The following is a 21286-nucleotide window of genomic DNA, read 5'->3' as shown; positions in this document are numbered from 1 at the left end:
TCAACTCTAGGACTCCCTATTGAGCTCAGTACCCGAGTATTGAAGCAGTGAGTGCAAATGCACTGTACAGCCGGGCCCTCAGCCTCAGTAAACAAATGGTCACCTTATTCGGTGATGCAGATAGTTATTTTATATCATTTATTTGTGTTTTAACATTCTTCTTAACATACTTCTTAATGTTAAAATGTTCGTATGAACACGTCGATCAGAGCCATTTAATAAGTTTGAATAACTTTGACAGATATCATCTTTTTTGATGAGATTAGTAGAGACAGACCAAAGTCAGTGGAAATGGATGGCACAGTGACAGCATGTACGAGTTCTGAATGTCACAAATAGTCTTCTTCATTTTCAGAAAGAATGACACCAATGGGGAAATGGGGAAAACGCAGGAACGGGGTACTGATCAGGGATGATCAGCCAGGATCATATTGAATGGTTCGAAGGACCAAATGGCCTACTCCTGCACCTATTTTGCTATGTTTCTAAAACTTGACAATAGATGACACTGCACCTAGGAAAGTAGCTTGAGATCAACCAAAAGCCTTAGCAACAAGTACTTGGATTGCCAAGGCACAACAGCATGCAGACCAAGTGCAGGTCCGATAGGGTTAACATATATGGAACCTGATGGCTGGAATGGTCATGGAGGGCTATAGGGCCTGCTTCTGTGGTGTATCATTAGATTGGCTGTCCCATCAGTTCAGAGGGCATCAAGGAAAGTGCGTTCACGTTTCCACCAATCTTACCCCCACCACACATAAGATGCACAAGAAGCACAAGAAGCCATTGTATGCAGATGTCGAGCAGTATGTTCAGCTCTGGCTGAACATTTTCTATTCTTGTGATGTGGACTCGATAAGAGGATCAGTTAGAGATCACTGGTAATAGTCATGTTAGTTAAAATGTCCTGTTTCACTGGCCGAAAGAGCAGAGTTATTGAAACTGCTGACATCTATTAAAAATCCATCATCCTGGGTGGATTCATGGCGGGGATAAGTGAGAAACAAGTGCAGTATGTTGCCGAAGCAGGCTGCAATATGACACAAGGAGGAAAAGATGGAGCTGCCCTTTTCCAATGATCCATACTGATTTAGTGGCTGATCTCGGACAAGGAAGTGATTATTGAGAAGTGGAAGCACTCAGCCATTCTCCCAGCTGCGTACATTGACTCGTTCATCGTCTAATCTTGCTTCTACTAACGAGGCATTTCTGATTATTTTATGGTCAAGAAAGTTAATATCCACCAGAGAAGATAGGGCTGCACACAAATCATTTATGTTTAACAGAGCACAAATCCTATTGGTTAATGCATTTATTACAAATATAAGCAAAATTCACAAAGCTTTATTCAAGTTCCTTTGATTTTTACAATACAACAAACTCTATGGAAAAGCATGATCATTCTACAACTAGGTTTAGGTCAACCATATTAAGATTCTATTGAGTGAATTGAAACTTTTATTTAAATATACAGTAAATCAATATGGATGTGAATCCTACCTGTCGGATCTTAAGATTTGTCTCTCCATCTAAATTAGAAGTTTCAATGTAACACATTGCCTGTGGTTCACTGATATGAAACAGAATGAAGTTTATTTTAAAAAGTTAAAATGTCGACTTTAAAAAATTTGCAATCTCAAAAGCTTTCAATAACAAAATTCCAGCATTCACAAGTCATTGAAGCATTTTTCAATAAAAATGCATCTTTAGTTCTCACCAAACTCATGGTTAACCAATATAAACTGCTGCATCCCGATTCATTTAAAGTTGCAGTGACTTGAAAAAGTTGAATATTTTTTAACTTTTGATTGCGTATTCACGGTGCACTCATTCATTTCTTTAATAGTATTTTGCTGTTAGAAATTTAAGTTTTGTGACTTTAAGGATTTTTAAGACAAGTTATTCAACTGTTTAACTCGATTGTCTACAAATCAGATGTTTGTTTACGTAGCGAGGTGTATTTAATTGAGTAATTAAAAACTACCTAATTTATGAGGAGAATATAGTCAAATTTTGGGTAAATGCCTGACTTTAGGCATTGTCTGTGCAAAATACCAATAATGGTTATATAAAAGGTTGGGTGAACACATTAAAGATGACAAAAAATTACGCTGCACATGCCAAAACACTTCAAAACATTTAGCACCTATTCCTTAAAACACATCTTGCAGTTTTACACCCACTGCTACTTAAAGTGAAAGAAAATAAATGCAATTACTTAATTTGATAAAAGTCCAATTACTATCAAGGTATCAATTCCATGATTGTTCAGGAAGATGTGCTCTGGGAACTTGAGCATTCTGCTACAAGGATATAGCTCATGCTTGTTACAGTATGCTAGAAAAGATTTACCAAGAGGCAGTGAGTGGGACTATGGAAGCATTATCCAGAGGCAAAATTATAGAGGTAAAAGAATTAGAAATAAATTTCATAAAGCCTCAGGAACATGGCAGCAAGGCTAAACAACAGTTCACATATGCGTCACAAAAATGGACACCACAACAAGAACCCAGATTACATTAGAACACTGGAAGTGTAATTGCAATATTGTCATTAAGTTTGCTACAGCAACATGCAGTTTGTCACATTATATAAAAACAGAGTAGATATAAATTCAAGGACATGCAAAAGATAACAGTCAGAAAAGCAGTGAGTCCTCCAGTAAGCTTGTAAACCCACCAAGAGAAAAAAACATATTAAACTGAGCACTTTACACATTCCAATTGTTAATTAAAAATTCTATCTTTGAAAAATACAGTTTTGCTTCCTCTATAAATGTTAAACCTTAAGCAGTCTCAATATAATTGTTTTGATTAAAAGGATGTGTAAACAGCTGAATTTTGTACAAAAAGCCGCAATTTCAACTGTTTATTTGCACAGTGAGATGTTCAGGAAATTATGATTTAAAGTCCATTAACTACTCTATGTATGTCTTCCTGTGTATTTAACTATAACAAAAATGTCTCTGTGCATCTTTATTGTTAAAAAAAAAATAGGCTGCTATTGAGCATAATGAATGTATCAATTATGAACAATTCAGCTTCAAAGTATTTAAGCACAATATCTGTCATTCTTTGTTAAAACTGGAGTTCGAAAATTTCATCTACTGATTCAGCATCAATGAAGGGCAATAGACTATGTGACTTTATAATGAATTAACATTACAGGACACTATAATGTTGAGAATTGCAATTCCAAATGTGCTGTTATGTGAGATCATGGAACAATTAAGGAGAGTCACCAGGGCAGGGTATTATCTGGGCATGACTTATAGGGAGAGGTTGGATCGGGTGGGGTTTTTTCTTTGGAGTATAGGAGGATGGGTGATCTTATTGAGGAGTACTAGATTATGAGGGGCACAGATTAAGTGAATGCTGATTGTCTTTTCTACTCCCCCCCCAATGTACAAGATCCTAAAACTAGAAGGCGTAAATCTGAGGTGAGTGGGAGAGATTTAAGAGAACTTTGAGGGCTTTTGTTTTACTCTCAGAGGGTAGTCCATATCTGGAATGAGATGTCGGAGAAACCTATAGAAGCTGATACATGGACAGTAAGGGCCACGAGCTAAATGTAGGTAGATGGGACTAGCCCAGTATGCCAATGTGGTTGGAATGGAAAGGTGCTTCCATCCTGTATGACTTTATTAGCCTTACAAGTACCACCGTGCATTATCTCCGAAGCCAGGTGCTATCCAGCAGGACGGACTGAAGATACATTCCCTTTTTGGTACAGAAGATAGCTAGCAGGCAAACCTTCACAGAATCGGTTCAGTGAATAGGGAAGCGACACTGCATTAAGCAGGAGTTTGACAAAGACTTTGAATGGTTTTTTTAAAATCCTTGTAGCTTCTGCCCCAGATCAAATTTAAATCAGGAATCTGATGCAGAATCCCAAAGGTACATTAGAGACCCACAATTTGTCTTTTTGGGTGCTGCTTTTGAGGACCCACTGCTGCAGTATTACATTCCCCAAATTCAATCTGACCTTGATGATAGAATGACGAGGTCAGCTGGGAGATGCTCCCCATTGGTCACCTTCACAATCTCCCCCACTGCCACCTATATTAATCCCAGCAGATAGAGGGTTAGGGTACACACATACACACAAACACACACATACACACAAATAATGTGGAGGGATAAGGTAATGATGGAAAACATGGAGAAAAAGGCAAAAAGAAAATTGATTGGTTATATAGAAAATTAAAAAAACAATTAAAATTTATTTGCAATATATTTTTCCAAAATCCATTTTGTTCACGTCAGATGTAATCATTCAACTTCAAGCATTACCCTTTGGTTATACAAAATGTTGTGTTCAGACGTATTTGCCCACAACATGAATAAAATAGAAAACATATTTTCCCACAATTTTGAACATAGGAGAAAATAATGCGTCTCCCATCTAGTTTTTGTTTGTAAAGCCCAATACCCAGGCAGAACAAATTAATCCAGAACAAATTAAAGATCAGTCAGAACAAATTAAAGATCAAAATATCTTTCATTTCAAACAATAATCAAGAAAAAATAATCTTTATAAACTAGTCCTAAAATTAATAATACTCAATAATTAGTAAATAAAGATCCACATAAATTAAAAAAATTAGATGGTTTAAAAGAAAATCAACACTTTATCTCACTCGTTGGATCTAGACAATTCTAGTTTTCACTCAAACTGCGCTATAGTAACAATAAAACTACTCTTTTGCCTGTAATTTAAAAGAGCATTTAACATACTTGTGCATTGTAATAGAACCAAAGCGCTCTAAAATAAATGCATATTAATTTCCATGTACACATATTGAATGAAAATCGGCACATCTGAAATTTCACTGAATCTTTGCCTTTTGACGAGCAAAAAATGGATTTTGTAAAACAAAACATTTAAAAAAGTTTCAAATAAATTGTCTCCAAGAAAATGGCTCTGCAAAAAAAGTCGAAGTTGCATTTTGAAATATCAATTTTTAATATCCATGCTTAAATGTAATTTGAATTTAATATTCAGAAACCCAGCTTCCATTAAAATTTAGGCATTTTTGACGGTATATAATTACATCTTCAGAAAATTCCTTTCATGGTAATGGTAATTCTTAAATCTAAAACAATGTCCACAACACAAAAATTAAATTAAAATTGTGGCGGCATACTGTAAACAAAATTTGAAGAACTGTCTCTGCTTCCAAAATCTATTTATTCCAAAAGTCTTTTAAATAAATGAAACAGACGTCGATCTCTAAATGTAATCTGTAGCAATCTGCCCAAGCATCAATTTACTTTTAGCCAATGTATAGCAAGAACAAATGGAGGCAAATTAGTCTGCTGGGTTGAAATGTCTGCCTGAAGCTATGACTATAGAGAACACAAATTTGCAGGAAGTATCATGGTAGGAATCTATTGGGTGCAGGACAGAAGGCAGTTTGGAGGTGGTATAACTGTGGTTGCAGTATTTGCAGAGTCATGTTTGCTGTAAGAATCGATTGGAAACATTGTCTATGGGACTGAAATGATCAGCAGATTATTCAGTTTGCAGGATTTGTTTTACTGTGGAATACTGCTAGTAGTCCATCACGAGAATGCCAGTCAATGTAGCTGAAAATTGAGCAGTGGGTGAAATACCAGGCAGACACAGAAAGTGCAAATTCCATGCAGGCATCACTGGACACCAGGAACCAACCCAGGTCATAGTAACTGCAAGGCAGCTACACTAACTGCTGCATTACTGTGCCACCAGTTAGAACTCTTCATGATTCCCTCATAATTTCCTTTAATAGTTGCCCTATTTGCAATAGTTATTTTGCTTCTGTTTCCATTTCCTTTTGGATCTAAATTCCAGCAGGTCATTTCTATATTAAACAAAACTCAATTTATTTTCCATATAATTTTCAAATTATCTTAAAGCCATACCGTCTGGCTGCTGAAACCCCCTCCAAATGAAACATCCAGCTGTCATTAGAAACAATTTTGATTTATTTACTCTTAACCAAAACACTTAATGATTCTGAACACGTTAAATCTCTCCTTCACTTTTTCCAGGTGGGCTATGAGGTACAATCAAAGTTTTTTTTTTCAAATCTCTGAACATTATTGTAGTCTCTCAACCCTTTGAAACATGGTAAACATTTTCTACATTTCCAAGATTTTGACATCCTTTTGAAAGTGTGGTGTCTAGACCTTGATCATAATTAGCCAAGCCCAGTTTATGACATCCAAGAAGCAATAAAGATAAATGCATAGTCCAGTTCTATTTTGCAAGAAATCCATTTTCTTGGAGTAGTTCTGGAACAGTGCAAGAGGTAGAGGGGCCACCTTCCCCACAAGCATCAGCAGGCATCTCTACCTTGATGACAGTAGTACAGTATCAGCAGGTATGTATTCTGTGCAATTTATTTTAACTATATCGCCAACCTGTACCTGCAAGAAAGAAACTATTAAATGGTTAACACTTATAAATTTTGAATGCTGCAAACTGTGATTAAGGTGTTAAGTTATACATTAATTCATAATGCTTGTCTTGGACTCCATTCTCACAATTTCAGATTTAGGATATGCTAACAGAGGAGATCTGAAATATTCTGACACACAGACCACATTTTTGAACTAATTATGCTAACAAAAAGTTGGAAGAGTAAATTTAAAGAACTTTTGTTTATTTGGGCATTAATAAATATCTGATGGCCTGGGCCTTCCCTTGCATTGCAGTGATATTCGGTAGCAAACAGCGTTTTACCAAAAAACAGATGTTATTCAGTGCAACTAGGTACTTTGTTTGTCATGAGTGGAATTCAGCGTTCAACATGCGTATATGAGGGTGCTGCCCTGCTCACCTGTTCATGGCGCGTACCATTTGCAGGCCTTGTAAATGCAGTAAAATGTTGATTAAGTGACATCAACTGAGCAATACATGCAAACATTGCATGCACAGGGCAGCAGCCCCATGCAATGTTCGCATGTATTACTCATTTGATGTCACTTAATCAACATGGTATGCATCTTAAACAGACATGGGAGATATTGATATGTGCTTGAGGCCTGTTTTGGTCATTTGTGACTGAGTTCATTCCCCCTGGGTGCAGTTGGAGAGCCAACTCCTCAACGGTACAAACCCTCTGGGAATTTTCACCCTCATTGATGAATCGCTTCTTCAATCCCTTCCCAATGCCTGTAATTTGCTTTCCACATATATCATCAAGCCCCCAACCCCCGCACAGTCATCCCTCTGATCTTCTCTGCATTCAGCTCTTCATTTCCCCTCCTACCCCAAATTATTTGCCCGACAAAACCTCTGGCGTCTCCACAGATTGTCATTCATCACACCATACCCCCAGCTCCACCCCAACCCAAACACTTCCTCCACAATTGCCACTTTCTGTAGCAGACTGCCAAGGCAAGGTCTGTAAGTACATTTGCCCGAGTTGACCTTTTCAAAATAATAGATGAACATGGTTTCTTATCAAAATCATGCTAGACTCATCTGGAAATTTTTGAGGATGTAACAAGTAAAATGGATAAGGGAGAGCCAGTGGATGGGGTGCATCTGGACTTTCAAAAAGCCTTTGAACATGGTATTGGGGGTAGGGTATTGACATGGAGAGATAACGGTGTAGGAAAGAACTGCAGATGCTGGTTTAAATTGAAAATAGACACAAATGCTGGAGCAATTCAGCGGGACAGGCAGCATCTCTGTTGAGGAGGAATAGGTGACGTTTCAGGTCAAGACCCTTCTTCAGACTGATGTCAGGGGAGTGGGCGGGACAGAGATAGAATGTAGTAGGAGACATTAAGACTGGTTAGTAAGCAAGGGCTATTTGAAGTTAGGGAAGCCAATGTTCATACCGCTGGGGTGTAATCTACCCAAGTGAAATATGAGGTGCTGTTCCTTTAATTTGAGCTGGACTCTGACAATGGAGGAGGCCCAAGACAGAAAGGTCAGATTGGGAATGGAAGGGGGTTAAAGTGCTGAGCAACCGGGAGATCAGGTAGGTTAAGGTGGACTGAATGGTGGTGTTCAGCGAAACGATCGTCGAGCCTGCGCTTGGTCTCACCGATGGACAGGAGTTCACACCTGGAACAGCAGATACAGTAGATGAGGTTGGAGGAGGTACAAGTGAACCTCTGACTCGCCTGTAAAGAATGTTGGGGTCCTTGGATGGTCGAGGGGGGAGGGGGGGGGGGGGGGGTTAAAGGGACAAGTGTTGCATCCCCTGCGATTGCAGGGGAAAGTACCTGGGGAGGGGGTGGTTTCGGTGGGAAGGGACGAGTTGACCAGGGAGTTGCGGAGGGAACGATCTCTGCAGAAAGTTGAAAGGGGTGGAGATGGGAAGGTACTGGGCAGTGGTGGGATCCCGTTGGAAGTGGCAAAAATGTTGGAGGAATGATTATATGCTGTATATGACGGCTGATGGGGTGGAAGGTGAGGAAAAGGGTGACTCTGCCCTTGTTACGAATGGGGGGGGGAGGGGGGGAAGCAAGAGCACAGCTGCGGGATATCGAGGAGTCCCTAGTGAGATAATAGAAGATGGGAACCCCCGTTTCCTAAAGAATGAGGACATCTCCGATGCCCCGGTATGGAATACCTCATCCTGATGTGACCTAGACGGAAGAATTGGAAGTAGGTGATAGAGGGGATAAAGATTCATCTAAAATGATCCCGATGTTGGGGGAGTCCAGAACTAGGGATCACAGTTTAAGAATAAGGGGTAGGCCATTTAGGACTGAGATGGGGAAAAACATTTTCACCCAAAGAATTGTGAATCTATGGAAATCTCTGCCACAGAAGGCAGTGGAGGTCAATTCACTGTATGTTTTCAAGAGAGAGTTAGATATTGCTCTTTGGGCTAATGGAATCAAGAGATATGGGGAGAAAGCAGAAACGGAGTACTGATTTTGGATGATCTGCCATGATCATATTGAATGGCTATAAGGGTCAAATGGCCTACTCCTGCACCTATTTTCTAAATGTATAAATAATTAAATAGCTGGTGAACGCAAGGTGGAGTTGATCTACATCCAGAAACGCAACGTTTCAGTGGGACAATGGCGTTGATACAATAATTGCTGGAAACCTGAGACAAATTATTTTCTTACCAAAACCACTAAGCACAGCAAGTTAAATATCCATTGTTCCCTTCATTCCACCCATCATTATTGTGCGTTTAGGTTTTTGTACTCTGGAATTCTGTCCATGCTCCACCTCAAAACCATCTTTTATAACGACTAATTTTCTGGAATTTATTGAACTTGACTATTCAGCTGGAATTTTTTGAGGATGTAACAAGTAGAATGGATAAGGGAGATCCAGTGGATATGGTTAATCTGGACTTTCAAAAAGACTTTGACAAGGTCCTACACAAGAGATTAGTGTGCAAAATTAGAGCACATGGTATTGGGGGTAGGGTATTGACGTGGATAGAGAACTGGTTGGCAGACAGGAAGCAAAGAGTAGAAATTAACAGGTCCTTTTCAGACGGCAGGCAGTGACTAGTGGGGTGCCGCAAGGCTCCGTGCTGGGACCCCAGTTATTTACAATATATATTAACGATTTAGACGAGGGAATTAAATGTGACATCTCCAAGTTTGCGGATGACAAAAAGCTGGGTGGCAGTGTGAGCTGCAAGGAGGATGCTATAAGGCAACAGGGTGACTAGGATAGGTTGGGTGAGAGGGCAGATGCATGGCAGATGCAGTATAATGAGGATACATGTGAGATTGTCCACTTTGGTGGCAAGAACAGGAAGGCAGATTATTATCTGAATGGTGTCAGATTAGGAAAAGGGGAGGCACAATGAGACCTGGGTGTGCTTGTACATCTGTCGCTGAAAGTAAGCATGCAGGTACAGCAGGCAGTGAAGAAAGCTAATGGCATGTTGGCTTTCATTGCTAGAGGATTTGAGTTTAGGTCCTACTGCAGTCGTACAGGGTCCTGGTGAGACCGCACCAGGAGTATTGTGTGCAATTTGGGTCTCCTAATTTGAGGAAGGACATTATTGCTATTGAGGGAGTACAGCATAAGTTCACCAGGTTAATACCCGGGATGGCGGTACTGACATATGATGAAAGAATGGGTTGACTGGGCTTTAATTCACTGGTATTGGACAGGCTAAGTGCAGGAAAAAAATTGTTAGTGGAGTCCAGAGCCAGGGGTCAGTTTAAGAATAAGGGGTAGGCCATTTAGGACTGAGATGAAGAAAAACGTTTTCACCCAGAGAGTTGTGAATCTGTGGAATTCTCTGCCACAGAAGGCAGTGGAATTCAATTCACTGGATGTTATCATGAGAGAGTTAGATAGAGCTCTTTGGGCTAAAGGAATCAAGGGATATGGGGAAAAAGCAGGAACGGGGTACTGATTTTAGATGATCAGCCATGATCATATTGAATGGTGGTGCTGGCTCGAATGGCCTACTCCTGCACCTGTTTCTATGTTTCTATAATTGATCGCCTGTTCTTTTGGTTGAACATCCATTTAGTCTGAAACCTGTGCCCGAGTGCATTTTTTATATGTCTCTATAAATAAAATTTATCATCTGGAATGGGCTGTCATTTTACTACATTAAGCATTACTTGCAGCATAAATTCATATTACTCGTGAATATTTCCAAAACGTGAGATATGTACTTTGCAGTGGAATCCTGATGACATTCCAATTATCTATGATTCAAGTCGCCACCATCCTAGTTACAGTTCGTTCTAAATATCATGTGTTATGATTTCATAAAGGAACAATTTTAGCATCCAATGTAAGTTTAGGTATGCATAAAAACTATCGGAGTTGTGAATCTGTGGAATTCTCTGCCACAGAAGGCAGTAGTGGTCAATTCACTGGATGTTTTCAAGAGAGAATTAGATTTAGCTCTCAGGGCTAATGGAATCAAGGGATATGGGGAGAGAAGCAGGAATGGGTTACAGATTTTGAATGATCAGCCATGATCATATTGAAATGGGGTGCTCGCCCAAAAGGTCGAATGGCCTACTCCTGCATCTATTTTTCTATATTTCTATGTTTCTATCAGGAGAGGAAAATGATTGGAGATATTTGAACACAAAAATTAGAAAACTAAAACCAAAGTAATCTATATATTACTAAAACACTCATCTTGACCACTTCCTGTCTGTGTTGTAATTAAATTTGCGCAAAAACGATCCCCCATAGCGCTTTCAGCAGTGGAGAATGGCGAGTAAGGTAGTGAAAAATCGTAGCGCTATGGGGGATCGTTTTTGCGCAAATTTAATTACAACGCAGATAGTGGTCAAGATGAGTGTTTTAGTAATATATAGATGACTTCAGTTTTAGTTTTCTCATAACGGGTTGCGTTGGCGGAACACGTGAGCGTTGGGGAATGGGTTGCGTTGGGGGGGGGACCAGGCCTCCCGTGTGACTGTGACCCAACGGATCCCACTTAGTCTAGTAAACTCTATCGGTGAAATGATCCATTAGGATTATTTGTATCAAGACTGAACATGGTCGAGACAGAGTTTAGTTTATAGCGAGTTTGTAATGTAATCCAAAATATTGTTAGCTGGGTTTATTACTGTTTCCATGTAGGAAAAACAATTAAATATATTTGGGTGTTTATGTATCTTAAAAAATATGTGAATATATACCCTCCCCTCTCCCCCCCCCTACTCTCTCTCCCCCCCCCCTCCCCCCCCTTTCTCCCCTCTCCCCCCCTCCCGTTACCCCCCTCCCCCCCCCCCCTCTCATCCCCCCCCCCCCCCCCCCCCCGTAAGGGGTAGTGTGTGTGTGATGCCGCAGGCCGCTCCCCTCCCGCCTTGAGGGGACGGGATCCAACGGGTCCCACTTAGTCTAGTACCATATTAAAAATGTGTACTCCATTTGGTATGACTTTTGGTTCACTATTTTGCCAACCAAGTTGTCTTTGAATATCGATAACATTTATAACTTAAAAAAAGGATTTCTGAAGCTTAAAATGTAGGTTTAAATACATTTCTTGAGTACTTTAAAGATATGAGGCTTGAGATTTTTTTTAAATATCACTGTTAATCTAAACTTCATTGAACTTTGTGCCATTGCATCATATAGGCAGACCATAAGGGCATTGCTGAAGGAGAACATTTAGATCTGTGGCATTGAAACCAACGACAAGTTCCCACAAAATTCAACAACTGTGTTATCAAATTAAAAGTTATTATTTGCATTTTAAAATGCTTTATTTTATTATACTGCCTGGATATAAAAGTCTATCTATATTCCCTCTAATAAATTTATATAAATTATGATTTTATGATTTTAACATGTACCCTTCTGGTCCTTTTCTATTTAATAGATCGAAGACATTGAAAAGTTTATTGGGAATAGATTCATCTTGTATTATTTTTATGGGACAACAACATATAAATTACATAAGAGATTAGCTGCATTCAGAAATCCTACGATGCCTACTCAAACAAGAAATAAAAGGACACAAAAATAAAATTGGAAACATTCAGCAGGTCTGGCAACCTGTTAATAATGTTTTTTTAAATCAGAACTGCAGGGCTATGGGAAGAGGAAATACGGTTAGTTGAATTTCTCCTACATTGAGCCAACAAAGATTGATAATCCAAATGGCCTCTACCCCATGAGAGCCCAACCATCAAATCTGTTAAGACATTGTATATGTAGAACGAACATCAAAATTTAATTGTAAAGTCGTGTACTGCATTGCAACTTTTAGTAGCAACATTTATCAATATAGAAACATAAATCTGAAATTTAAAGCATTTAATTTAATGATAGTCTGCAGATCATTGGAATATTTTAGAACTCCCCATTAAACATATCTTTAAACCGTATTTGAATCTAAATCATGATATATTGAAATGTGCTGTCTTAGAACATTTGCGGCTGATCCCAAAAGATATCAAGAAAGCTGGAGTCTTGCACAGATATATAAATATATATATTTTTCTAATATATGCTGAACAAATATAAATAAGTGGGAAATCCTCATCATGCTCATACATAGTATGTGGCATTTGTGGAAAGCATGGCAAATCCTTAAGTGTATTTTTGAATTTAATGCCTTTTTACCTCAAAAAAGCAGCATTTCCATTACAGCAGATAACATTAAATCCAATTAATTGTATTAATAGCTCTTCCAGGGATTTGTCCAAATTACAGGAAAAGCAATTTAAAGATAAGTAAGGAACCTAACCGGTTTTATAAATAAAGCAGAAAATGTATCCAAATCCTTCGCTTGCAACTTTCGAACAATGTTATCTGTTCTGTCAAACCAATAGAGTAGCATACTTTACATATCACTAATCAAAGAACAATGTGTCATGAAGTTCTTGGCTCAGTAACCAAGTCTTCTTTACCCATCTAAGAAGAAGTACTAGAAAACTGAATGCTCATTATCTTTAATAAGATTATGACTGATCTGTTTTAGGAGAAATATATTTTCCTCAGCGTCGAGGTCCAAATATTTACAACCCAAAGTTTACTTGTTATCTTAAATGGGCAAGTTCTTATTCCTAGTTGATGGGAATTCCCTAGCTGTGGTTTTGATGCAATCATTGCAAGGTTTAATTTTTAGCACAAAGTACTAATGTACTTCTCAGTAAAATCTCAAAATATGATTTGTATTTCCATGCAAGTTAATTCTCAAGAGACTATATTTACTCAATATTAATGATTCCTAATTAGTTAAGTTACCTTCAATAATTAGGTTCTCTGTATTTACTAAAGATCATGAACAATGACTCAAATTTTATGAACAAGGGAAAATCGAGTCACATTGGCAAAACTGAAGGAAGACGGCGATTTGTTGCTCACAAGATAGATACACATCAGACCATTGGAACTCTGCAATCCAATTCAAGTATCAACATTCTTTTCAGCGTTAGTCATTACTCTTCCCACTGCATTATTCCCATCTACTATCATAATGAAAGAAGCTAATGTACGTATAATGCTCAAGAGGACGGAGCGTGGTGAACACATGTCAGGGCAGATGAGACAGTGTTAGGTTTGCAGAATGTGGGTCACAGATGGAGCCTCTGGCTGCTACAACTGTGGCAAGTGCGTCCAGCTTCAGCTCCTAAAGGACCTTTATGGGGCACTGGAGATGCAGCTGGATGACATCAGGGCCACCCTGGAAAACGACAGTTTCCTGGACAGGACCTACAGTGAGGTAGTCACGCCGAGGATACGGGAAGAACCAAGGTGTGTGACGGAGAGAAAGGGTGGAAATCGTGGAGTGCTGAAGACCCAGGTGGCTGTGCCTAATGCAAACAGGTACACCCTCTAGGGAACTGTCCGGGGAGACAATGTTTCCAGTCCGAGCGGCTGACATGTCGGTTGCTCCAATCCTGGAGATGGGACTTGACCGGCGAGACCGACGTCGGGCAGAGCCCTAGTGGTGGGTGACTCCATTGTCCGAGGAGCGGACAGGAGATTCTGTGGCGGCAGATGAGATGTGAGGATGGTCTGTTGCCTCCCTGGTGCCAGGGTTCAGGATGTCATGAGCCGAATTCTGAACATCCTCGAGAGAGAAGGTGAACAGCCGGCAGTAGTTGTGCACGTAGGCACAAATGACATCGGGTAGAAGAGGAAGGAGGTTCTTCAACATGACTTCATAGAGCTGGGAAGAAGACTAAGATGCCGGACTTCTAGGGTGATTATCTCTGGATTGTTTCCAGTACCTCGTGAGGACAGCAACAGGGAGATGGAGGATCAGAATGTGTGGCTGAGGGGCTGGAGCAGGGAGCAAGGATTTAGATTTATAGACCACTGGGATCTCCTCTTGGGTAGAGGTGACCTGTACAAAAGGGACAAAAATAGTTAAGACCAAAGTTGGACCCTTGAAGACTGAAAAAAGTCAATTTATTATGGGGAACAAGGAAATGGCAGATGAGTTGAACAGATACTTTGGATCTGTCTTCACTAAGGAGGACACAAACAATCTTCCTGATATAGTAGTGGCCAGAGGATTTGGGGTGACGGAGGAACTGAGGGAAATCCACATTAGGCAGGAAATGGTGTTGGATAGACTGATGGGACTGAAGGCTGATAAATCCCCAGGGCCTGATGGTCTGCATCCCAGGGTACTTAAGGAAGTGGCTCTAGAAATCGTGGATGCATTGGTGATAATTTTCCAATGCTCTATAGGCTCAGGATCAGTTCCTGTGGATTGGAGGGTAGCTAATGTTATCCCACTTTTTAAGAAAGGCGGGAGAGAGAAAACAGGGAATTATAGACCAGTTAGCCTGACATCGGTGGTGGGGAAGATGCTGGAGTCAATTATAAAAGATGAGAAAGCCGAACATTTGAATAGCGGTAACAGGATCGGTCGAGTCAGCAAGGATTTACGAAGAGGAAATCATGCTTGACTAATCTTCCGGAATTTTTTGAAGATGTAACTAGGAAAATGGACATTTGCTGAGAGAATGGAGCAGTTGGGCTTGTACACTCTGGAGTTTAGAAGGATGACAGGGCATCTCATTGAAACATATAAGATTGTTAAGGGCTTGGATACGCTAGAGGCAGGAAACATGTTCCCGATGGTGGGGGAGTCCAGAACCAGGGGCCACAGTTTAAGAATAAGGAGTAAGCCATTTAAAACGGAGACGAGGAAACACTTTTTCTCACAGAAAGTGGTGAGTCTGTGTAATTCTCTGTCTCAGAGGGCGGTGGAGGCAGGTTCCCTGGATGCTTTCAAGAGAGAGCTAGATAGGGCTCTTAAAAATAGCGGAATCAGGGGATATGGGGAGGAGGCAGGAACGGGGTCCTGATTGGGAATGATCAGCCATGATCACATTGAATGGCGGTGCTGGCTCGAAGGGCCGAATGGCCTACTCCTGCACCTATTGTCTATCGTAATAATAACTCCAAAGCAAGACAGAAAGTGACAGATGTCTATTGATGTGATTTGCAGGGTTTCTATGGAAACACCAAGATGAGAGATGTGTTCTTTGCTCCACACAGCTCACACATTATATTTCGGTTTCATGAGTTCCAGTTGGGCGAGTTAGAGGAAGGCCAATAATAGATTTATTTTCTGCCCTATTCTAACAATGATTTTAGAGAGCACAACATGGATACAAATTTGATATAGCTCACTACATTACTATTCCTCAGACACCTGGGCAAGTCTCCAGCCTTATTACTCGCACCATTATTTACCAGTTCAAAACGGAACATGCACTGCAAGGAGACAAATGATCAGCACAATCTCTCACGTTCTACAATGGTAATAAATGTCTGTTAACTTAAAATGGCTTTGCTTTATTTGATTAAAATAAAACAACATTTCATACCTTTGCCCAATGGACAATTTCCCAAGCACCATTTCTCAGCACTTTGAATAAAATGAAATTTTAGAATTAAAAATCGACATCCAAAATTGCAAAGGACAAGTTAAATAAAAGGCAATCACTCAATATCTGGAATTAAATGGATGAACAGAGGGGGGAAGAAAAATAAATTATTCTATACAACGGGAACAAATATGCAGCATGGACACTTAAGGAAAAATGCCACAATCAAATGAGATTTAATTAGAAAATAATGACACACTAAATAATTTATGCACCTCTTTTCTAGAATGCTCAGCATTCCTTGTTCCCATTATCAATGCTCCTACAGCAAAACCCACGCAACACTCATCTGCTCTCGTTAATGTTCAATAATGGTTTGAGAAATATTTACTCCTGGCAGAATTATGCAGGACATTATTTGCATAAAATGTTCTTGGAATAATATAGAAGGCATGCTAAAATCCAAATCCCTTTCCAAATACATCTCATTATGGACATCCTACTGTTTCCTCCATAATGTTTGGGACAAAGACCCATCATTTATTTATTTGCCTCTGGACTCCACAATTTGAGATTTGTAATAGGAAAATAAAAATCACAGGTGGTTAAAGTGCACATTGTCAGATTTAATAAAGGCCATTTTTATACATTTTGATTTCACCATGTAGAAATTACAGCAGTGTTTATACATAGTCTCCCCATTTCAGGGCACCATGATGTTTGGGACACAATGTCATGTAAATGAAAGTAGTCATGTTTAGTATTTTGTTGCATATCCTTTGCATGCAATGACTGCTTTGAGTCTGCAATTCATGGACATCACCAGTTGCTGTGTGTGGCTTCTCTGGTGATGCTCTGCCAGAGCTGTATTGCAGCCATCTTTAGCTTATGCTTGTTTTGGGGACTAGTCCCCTTCAGTTTTCTCTTCAGCATATAAAAGCCATGCTCAATCAGGTTCAGATCGGGTGATGGACTTGGCCACTCAAGAATTCACCATTTTTTAGCTTTGAAAAACATCCTTTGTTGCTTTAGCAGTATGTTTGGGATCTGTCTTGCTGTAGAATGAACCACCGGCCAATGTGTTTTGAGGCATTTATTTGAACTTGAGCAGATAGGATGTGTCTATACACTTCAGAATTCATTATGCTACTGCCATCAGCAGTTGTATCATCAATGAAAATAAGTGAGCCAGTACCTTCAGCAGCCATACATGCCCAGTCCATAACACCCGCACCACCTTGTTTCACAGATGAGGTGGTATGCTATGGATCTTGGGCAGTTCCTTCTCTTCTTCATACATTGCTCTTGCCATCACTCTGATATGTTAATCTTCATCTCATCTGTCCACAATACCTTTTTCCAGAACTGTGGTTGCTTTTTTTAAGTACTTCTTGGCAAACTGTAACCCAACCATCCTATTTATGCGACTAACCAGTGGTTTGCATCTTGCAGTGTAGCCTCTGTATTTCTGTTCATGAAGTCTTCTGCGGACAGTGATCATTGACAAATCCACACCTGACTCCTGAAGAGTGTTTCCGATCTGTCGGACAGGTGTTTGGGGATTTTTCTTTATTATAGAGAGAATTATTCCGTCATCAGCCGTGGAGATCTTCCTTGGCCTGCCAGTCCTTTTGCGATTAGTAAGCTCACCAGTGCTCTCTTTGTTCTTAATGATGTTCCAAACAGTTGATTTGGTAAGCCTAAGGTTTGGCTGATGTCTAACAGATGTATTCTTGTTTCTCAGTCTCATAATGGCTTCTTTGACTTTCATTGGCACAACTTTGGGCCTCATGTTGATAAACAGCAATAAAAGTCTCCATTCTTCATGTCCCAGGAGATATGGGGAGAAGGCAGGAATGGGGTACTGATTGTGGATGATCAGCCATGATTACATTGAATGGTGGTGGTGGCTCGAACGGCCGAATGGTCTACTCCTGCACCTATTATCTGATGTCTCTAACAGTTTTATTCTTGTTTCTCAGTCTCATAATGGCTTCTTTGACTTTCATTGGCACAACTTTGGTCCTCATGTTGATAAACACAGGCATGATATTCACCTCCAGAAAAGAAAGTAGGAAGTATTGGCCGGGTGTCCTAGAGGTCGGCTAGGGCCCCAGCGGGGTCCGGGGCAGCTGTAGTTCAGGGGGCTCCTGCATTTTCAATAAATTGAAAGTAATTCCTAAGCTTTCTGCTGGTAGTTTACATTACAGAAACTCCGAATTTTTCTAACACATAACCGGTAAAATAACCCCCAAAAGATAAATATTTCATAAAATAATTGACTTCATACAGCTAAGAAATCTTTACAAAAAATGTTACCTAAATTTCTAAATGAGCTATTTGTAGAGATGCCAAAATAACACAAAAGTAAAACCTACACATCACCATAGAAAGGTACCATCTCAAGGAACAATTATGCACAATACTGCAAGGCACAGTTAACTGTCAATACACTGATGTCACATCTACAACGCCAAGAAGGTAGAAAACTAAAAACCTCTGCCAATAACAATGAAAATAAAAATAAACAGAAAATCACCAGAAAGGGGAGGGGGTCGCCGCTGCCTGGGAGGTAGGGCCCCACATCTCTCTAACCCCCACTATCATCGCCAATACCATTCCCTTTCCAGTCGCAGCTCCATATAGGAAACACAAAATACTGTTGTGTTCATTTATTTATTTTCCCCACAAGAGGAGGGGGAGGGGATCAATGCCCCGCAGCCATCACCCCTGCCTTAGCTGCCTGGGCGTCCCAGTCACCCCGAGCACACACTCTAGTTTGTGGTCCTGCGTCTCACCCGCTTGCGCTCCTGTTCTCTCCCACAAATGGGCACCGTCGCAGCTCACACGGCGCCGCTGGGCTGATCTCGGCAGCAGCCAAAGAGCGTCGTTGTGTTCCCTGCGCCCACGGCGTCCCGCATGTCCCCCCCCCCCCCCCCCCTGCTATTGGCTGACCTTGCTGACTTCCATCATAAATCACAAGCTTGCCTGCCTCCAGACCGGTACCTCCACTGACTCTCCTTCCCTCACCTTTTATTTTACGATCTTGCCAACTAAACTGTATCAAAATCGGGCACAAAAAATTGAAAAATCTGATTCATTGTTAGGAAAGGAAAAAAAAAAAAAAAATCGGGATTCCGATTTAAATCAGAAGAATATCATGCCTGTAAACAGCAATAAACGTTTCCAAGGGTGATGGAAAGACTGGGTGCTGAGAGCTCTCTTATACCTGCATTAAGGAGGCAATTAAACACACGTGAGCAATTACAAACGCCTGTGAAGCCATGTGTCCCAAACATTATGGTGCCCTGAAATGGGGGGACTATGTATAAACACAGCTGTAATTTCTACATGGTGAAACCAAAATGTATAAAAAATTTCCTTTATTAAAATCTGACAATGTGCACTTTAACCACATGTGATTTTTTTAAATTACAAATCTCAAATTGTGGAGTACAGAGGCAAATAAATAAATTATGGGTCTTTGTCCCAAACATTATGAAGGGCACTGTATAACAGGAGAAATTTTATTGCAAGATGTTCTCACCCGGTCAACTAAGGTTAAATAAAGATGCTTAAATAAAGTCCCAACAAACTCACCCACCAACTCAACATCGCAGTAAAAGGTTTGTTACTATATCAAGATGTTAGCAGACTATTGTGTCACCAATATTTGCCATGCATTTTAAGTGATTGCAATCTACATTTTATTTATGTTAATATTTATGGGCCAATTATTGAGGATCAGTTAGCTTTCAAAAACATTTGTGTTGCAAAAGATGGTTACATTTACGACTTTCCTGATTCTTCATGTAATCCAAGACACTTAAAACCATGTGCCTACCTTGCGCCTTTTTCTTGTTCACTCCACTGTCTGCGTTGTGTCTTTTCTGCAAGGAATAAATATTTTTCATCTTTAGATTATCTTCATAAATTCTTATCATAAAATAGCAACATTTAAGTTTCAACTAATTTCAAGCCTTTAACCACATCAGCATTAGCAACCTTTTATTTAGTTGTCTGGTGTTGATTTGAGTCCCAATAAAGAGCAACTGTTGTGGGAAGTTAAAGCAATTAAATCCTGTCAAATTTGAGTTTGAGGATGATGTAAGTTCAACGTCAAGATGTTAGGAGTGGGAAGGGGGAGGTGGGGAGAGAACTGGGAGGTGCATAAACACTTTTATGGCAAGCGAAATCTAGCACTGTTTCATGTTGTTCTCTGGCAGCAAGTTGAACTATTACTTGTCTTTTTTTTTTGCTCAGTCTTAAACTATCCTTAACTAGCAATTAAAAAAAATGAAATTAAGTATAACAAGTTTCATGACAGGCAAAATTACAGGCCATAGGATGGCAATCAACAGCCATAGGATTGCAAGTTGCACATTATTCAACTCAACGATGTCTTTATCAAATGTACCAATAATACACCCAAATTGAATCATTTATTTCATTCAAAGCAGATGCTAATCTCTTCACAGCGATGTATTTGAAAATTGATCATAAAGGTTACTTCATTTTCCCCCAACAGATTTATTAACTCTTCCAGCAATTAATACATAAAACTGATCTCCTGCTGTGCAAACCAAGGACCTTGTATTCATGGGGTGTGTCTTTCCTCGGTGATACCAAAGTACCTTCATCTGCAATTACATGCCACTTTTTACAATGGGAAAAGTTCAATTTCCATACTGGGAGAAGAAGCCACTCTCATTAAAGTGTACAAGATACACTCGGAATGGTTGAGGGTACATAGATGCCCGTACTTTAATGACAGTAGCATGGCTCAAAGAGAAACGGTTACAAGCATTAAGAATTAGTTTAAGCTTGGGGTCAAGATGTTTTATAGTCAACAAAAACCTGGATATTCAGAGTCATCATTTCCCAAAGTAACTGCAGTATTTTGCTACAAAAGTGCCCCGAAAATGGAATCCTTCATGGAATCCAGTGAGGAAAGGCAAAGTTGTGGAGATTGCCTACCAATTTATGAAAGGGAGCTGGCTTGAAGAGAAAAAACAAATCACAGGTTCCAA

The 21286-nt window shown here is 39.8% G+C and overlaps 1 protein-coding gene across 4 annotated transcripts in view; it reads right to left on the bottom strand.

The window, feature by feature from the left end:
* atp8a1 (ATPase phospholipid transporting 8A1) overlaps nt 1-21286 on the bottom strand; it is a 301017-nt gene that overhangs the window by 196171 nt on the left and 83560 nt on the right. For 2 of the 4 annotated variants that reach the window (XM_055636888.1, XM_055636895.1), the window contains exons 5-8: nt 20101-20146; nt 16257-16297; nt 3988-4061; nt 1504-1573 (exon numbers count right to left, since the gene is read on the bottom strand). In XM_055636888.1, coding sequence (XP_055492863.1) covers nt 1504-1573; nt 3988-4061; nt 16257-16297; nt 20101-20146 — 231 coding nt within the window. Of the gene's footprint in view, nt 1-1503; nt 1574-3987; nt 4062-6339; nt 6414-16256; nt 16298-20100; nt 20147-21286 lie in introns of all 4 variants that reach the window. The other 2 variants (XM_055636910.1, XM_055636903.1) reach the window with 2 other exon arrangements.

This window comes from Leucoraja erinacea, chromosome 1 (genome assembly GCF_028641065.1).
Source record: "Leucoraja erinacea ecotype New England chromosome 1, Leri_hhj_1, whole genome shotgun sequence".
Classification (NCBI taxonomy): Eukaryota; Metazoa; Chordata; class Chondrichthyes; order Rajiformes; family Rajidae; genus Leucoraja; species Leucoraja erinaceus.
The sequence above is the reverse complement of the archived record's forward strand: the minus strand, read 5'-3'. Positions and strand labels throughout refer to the sequence as shown.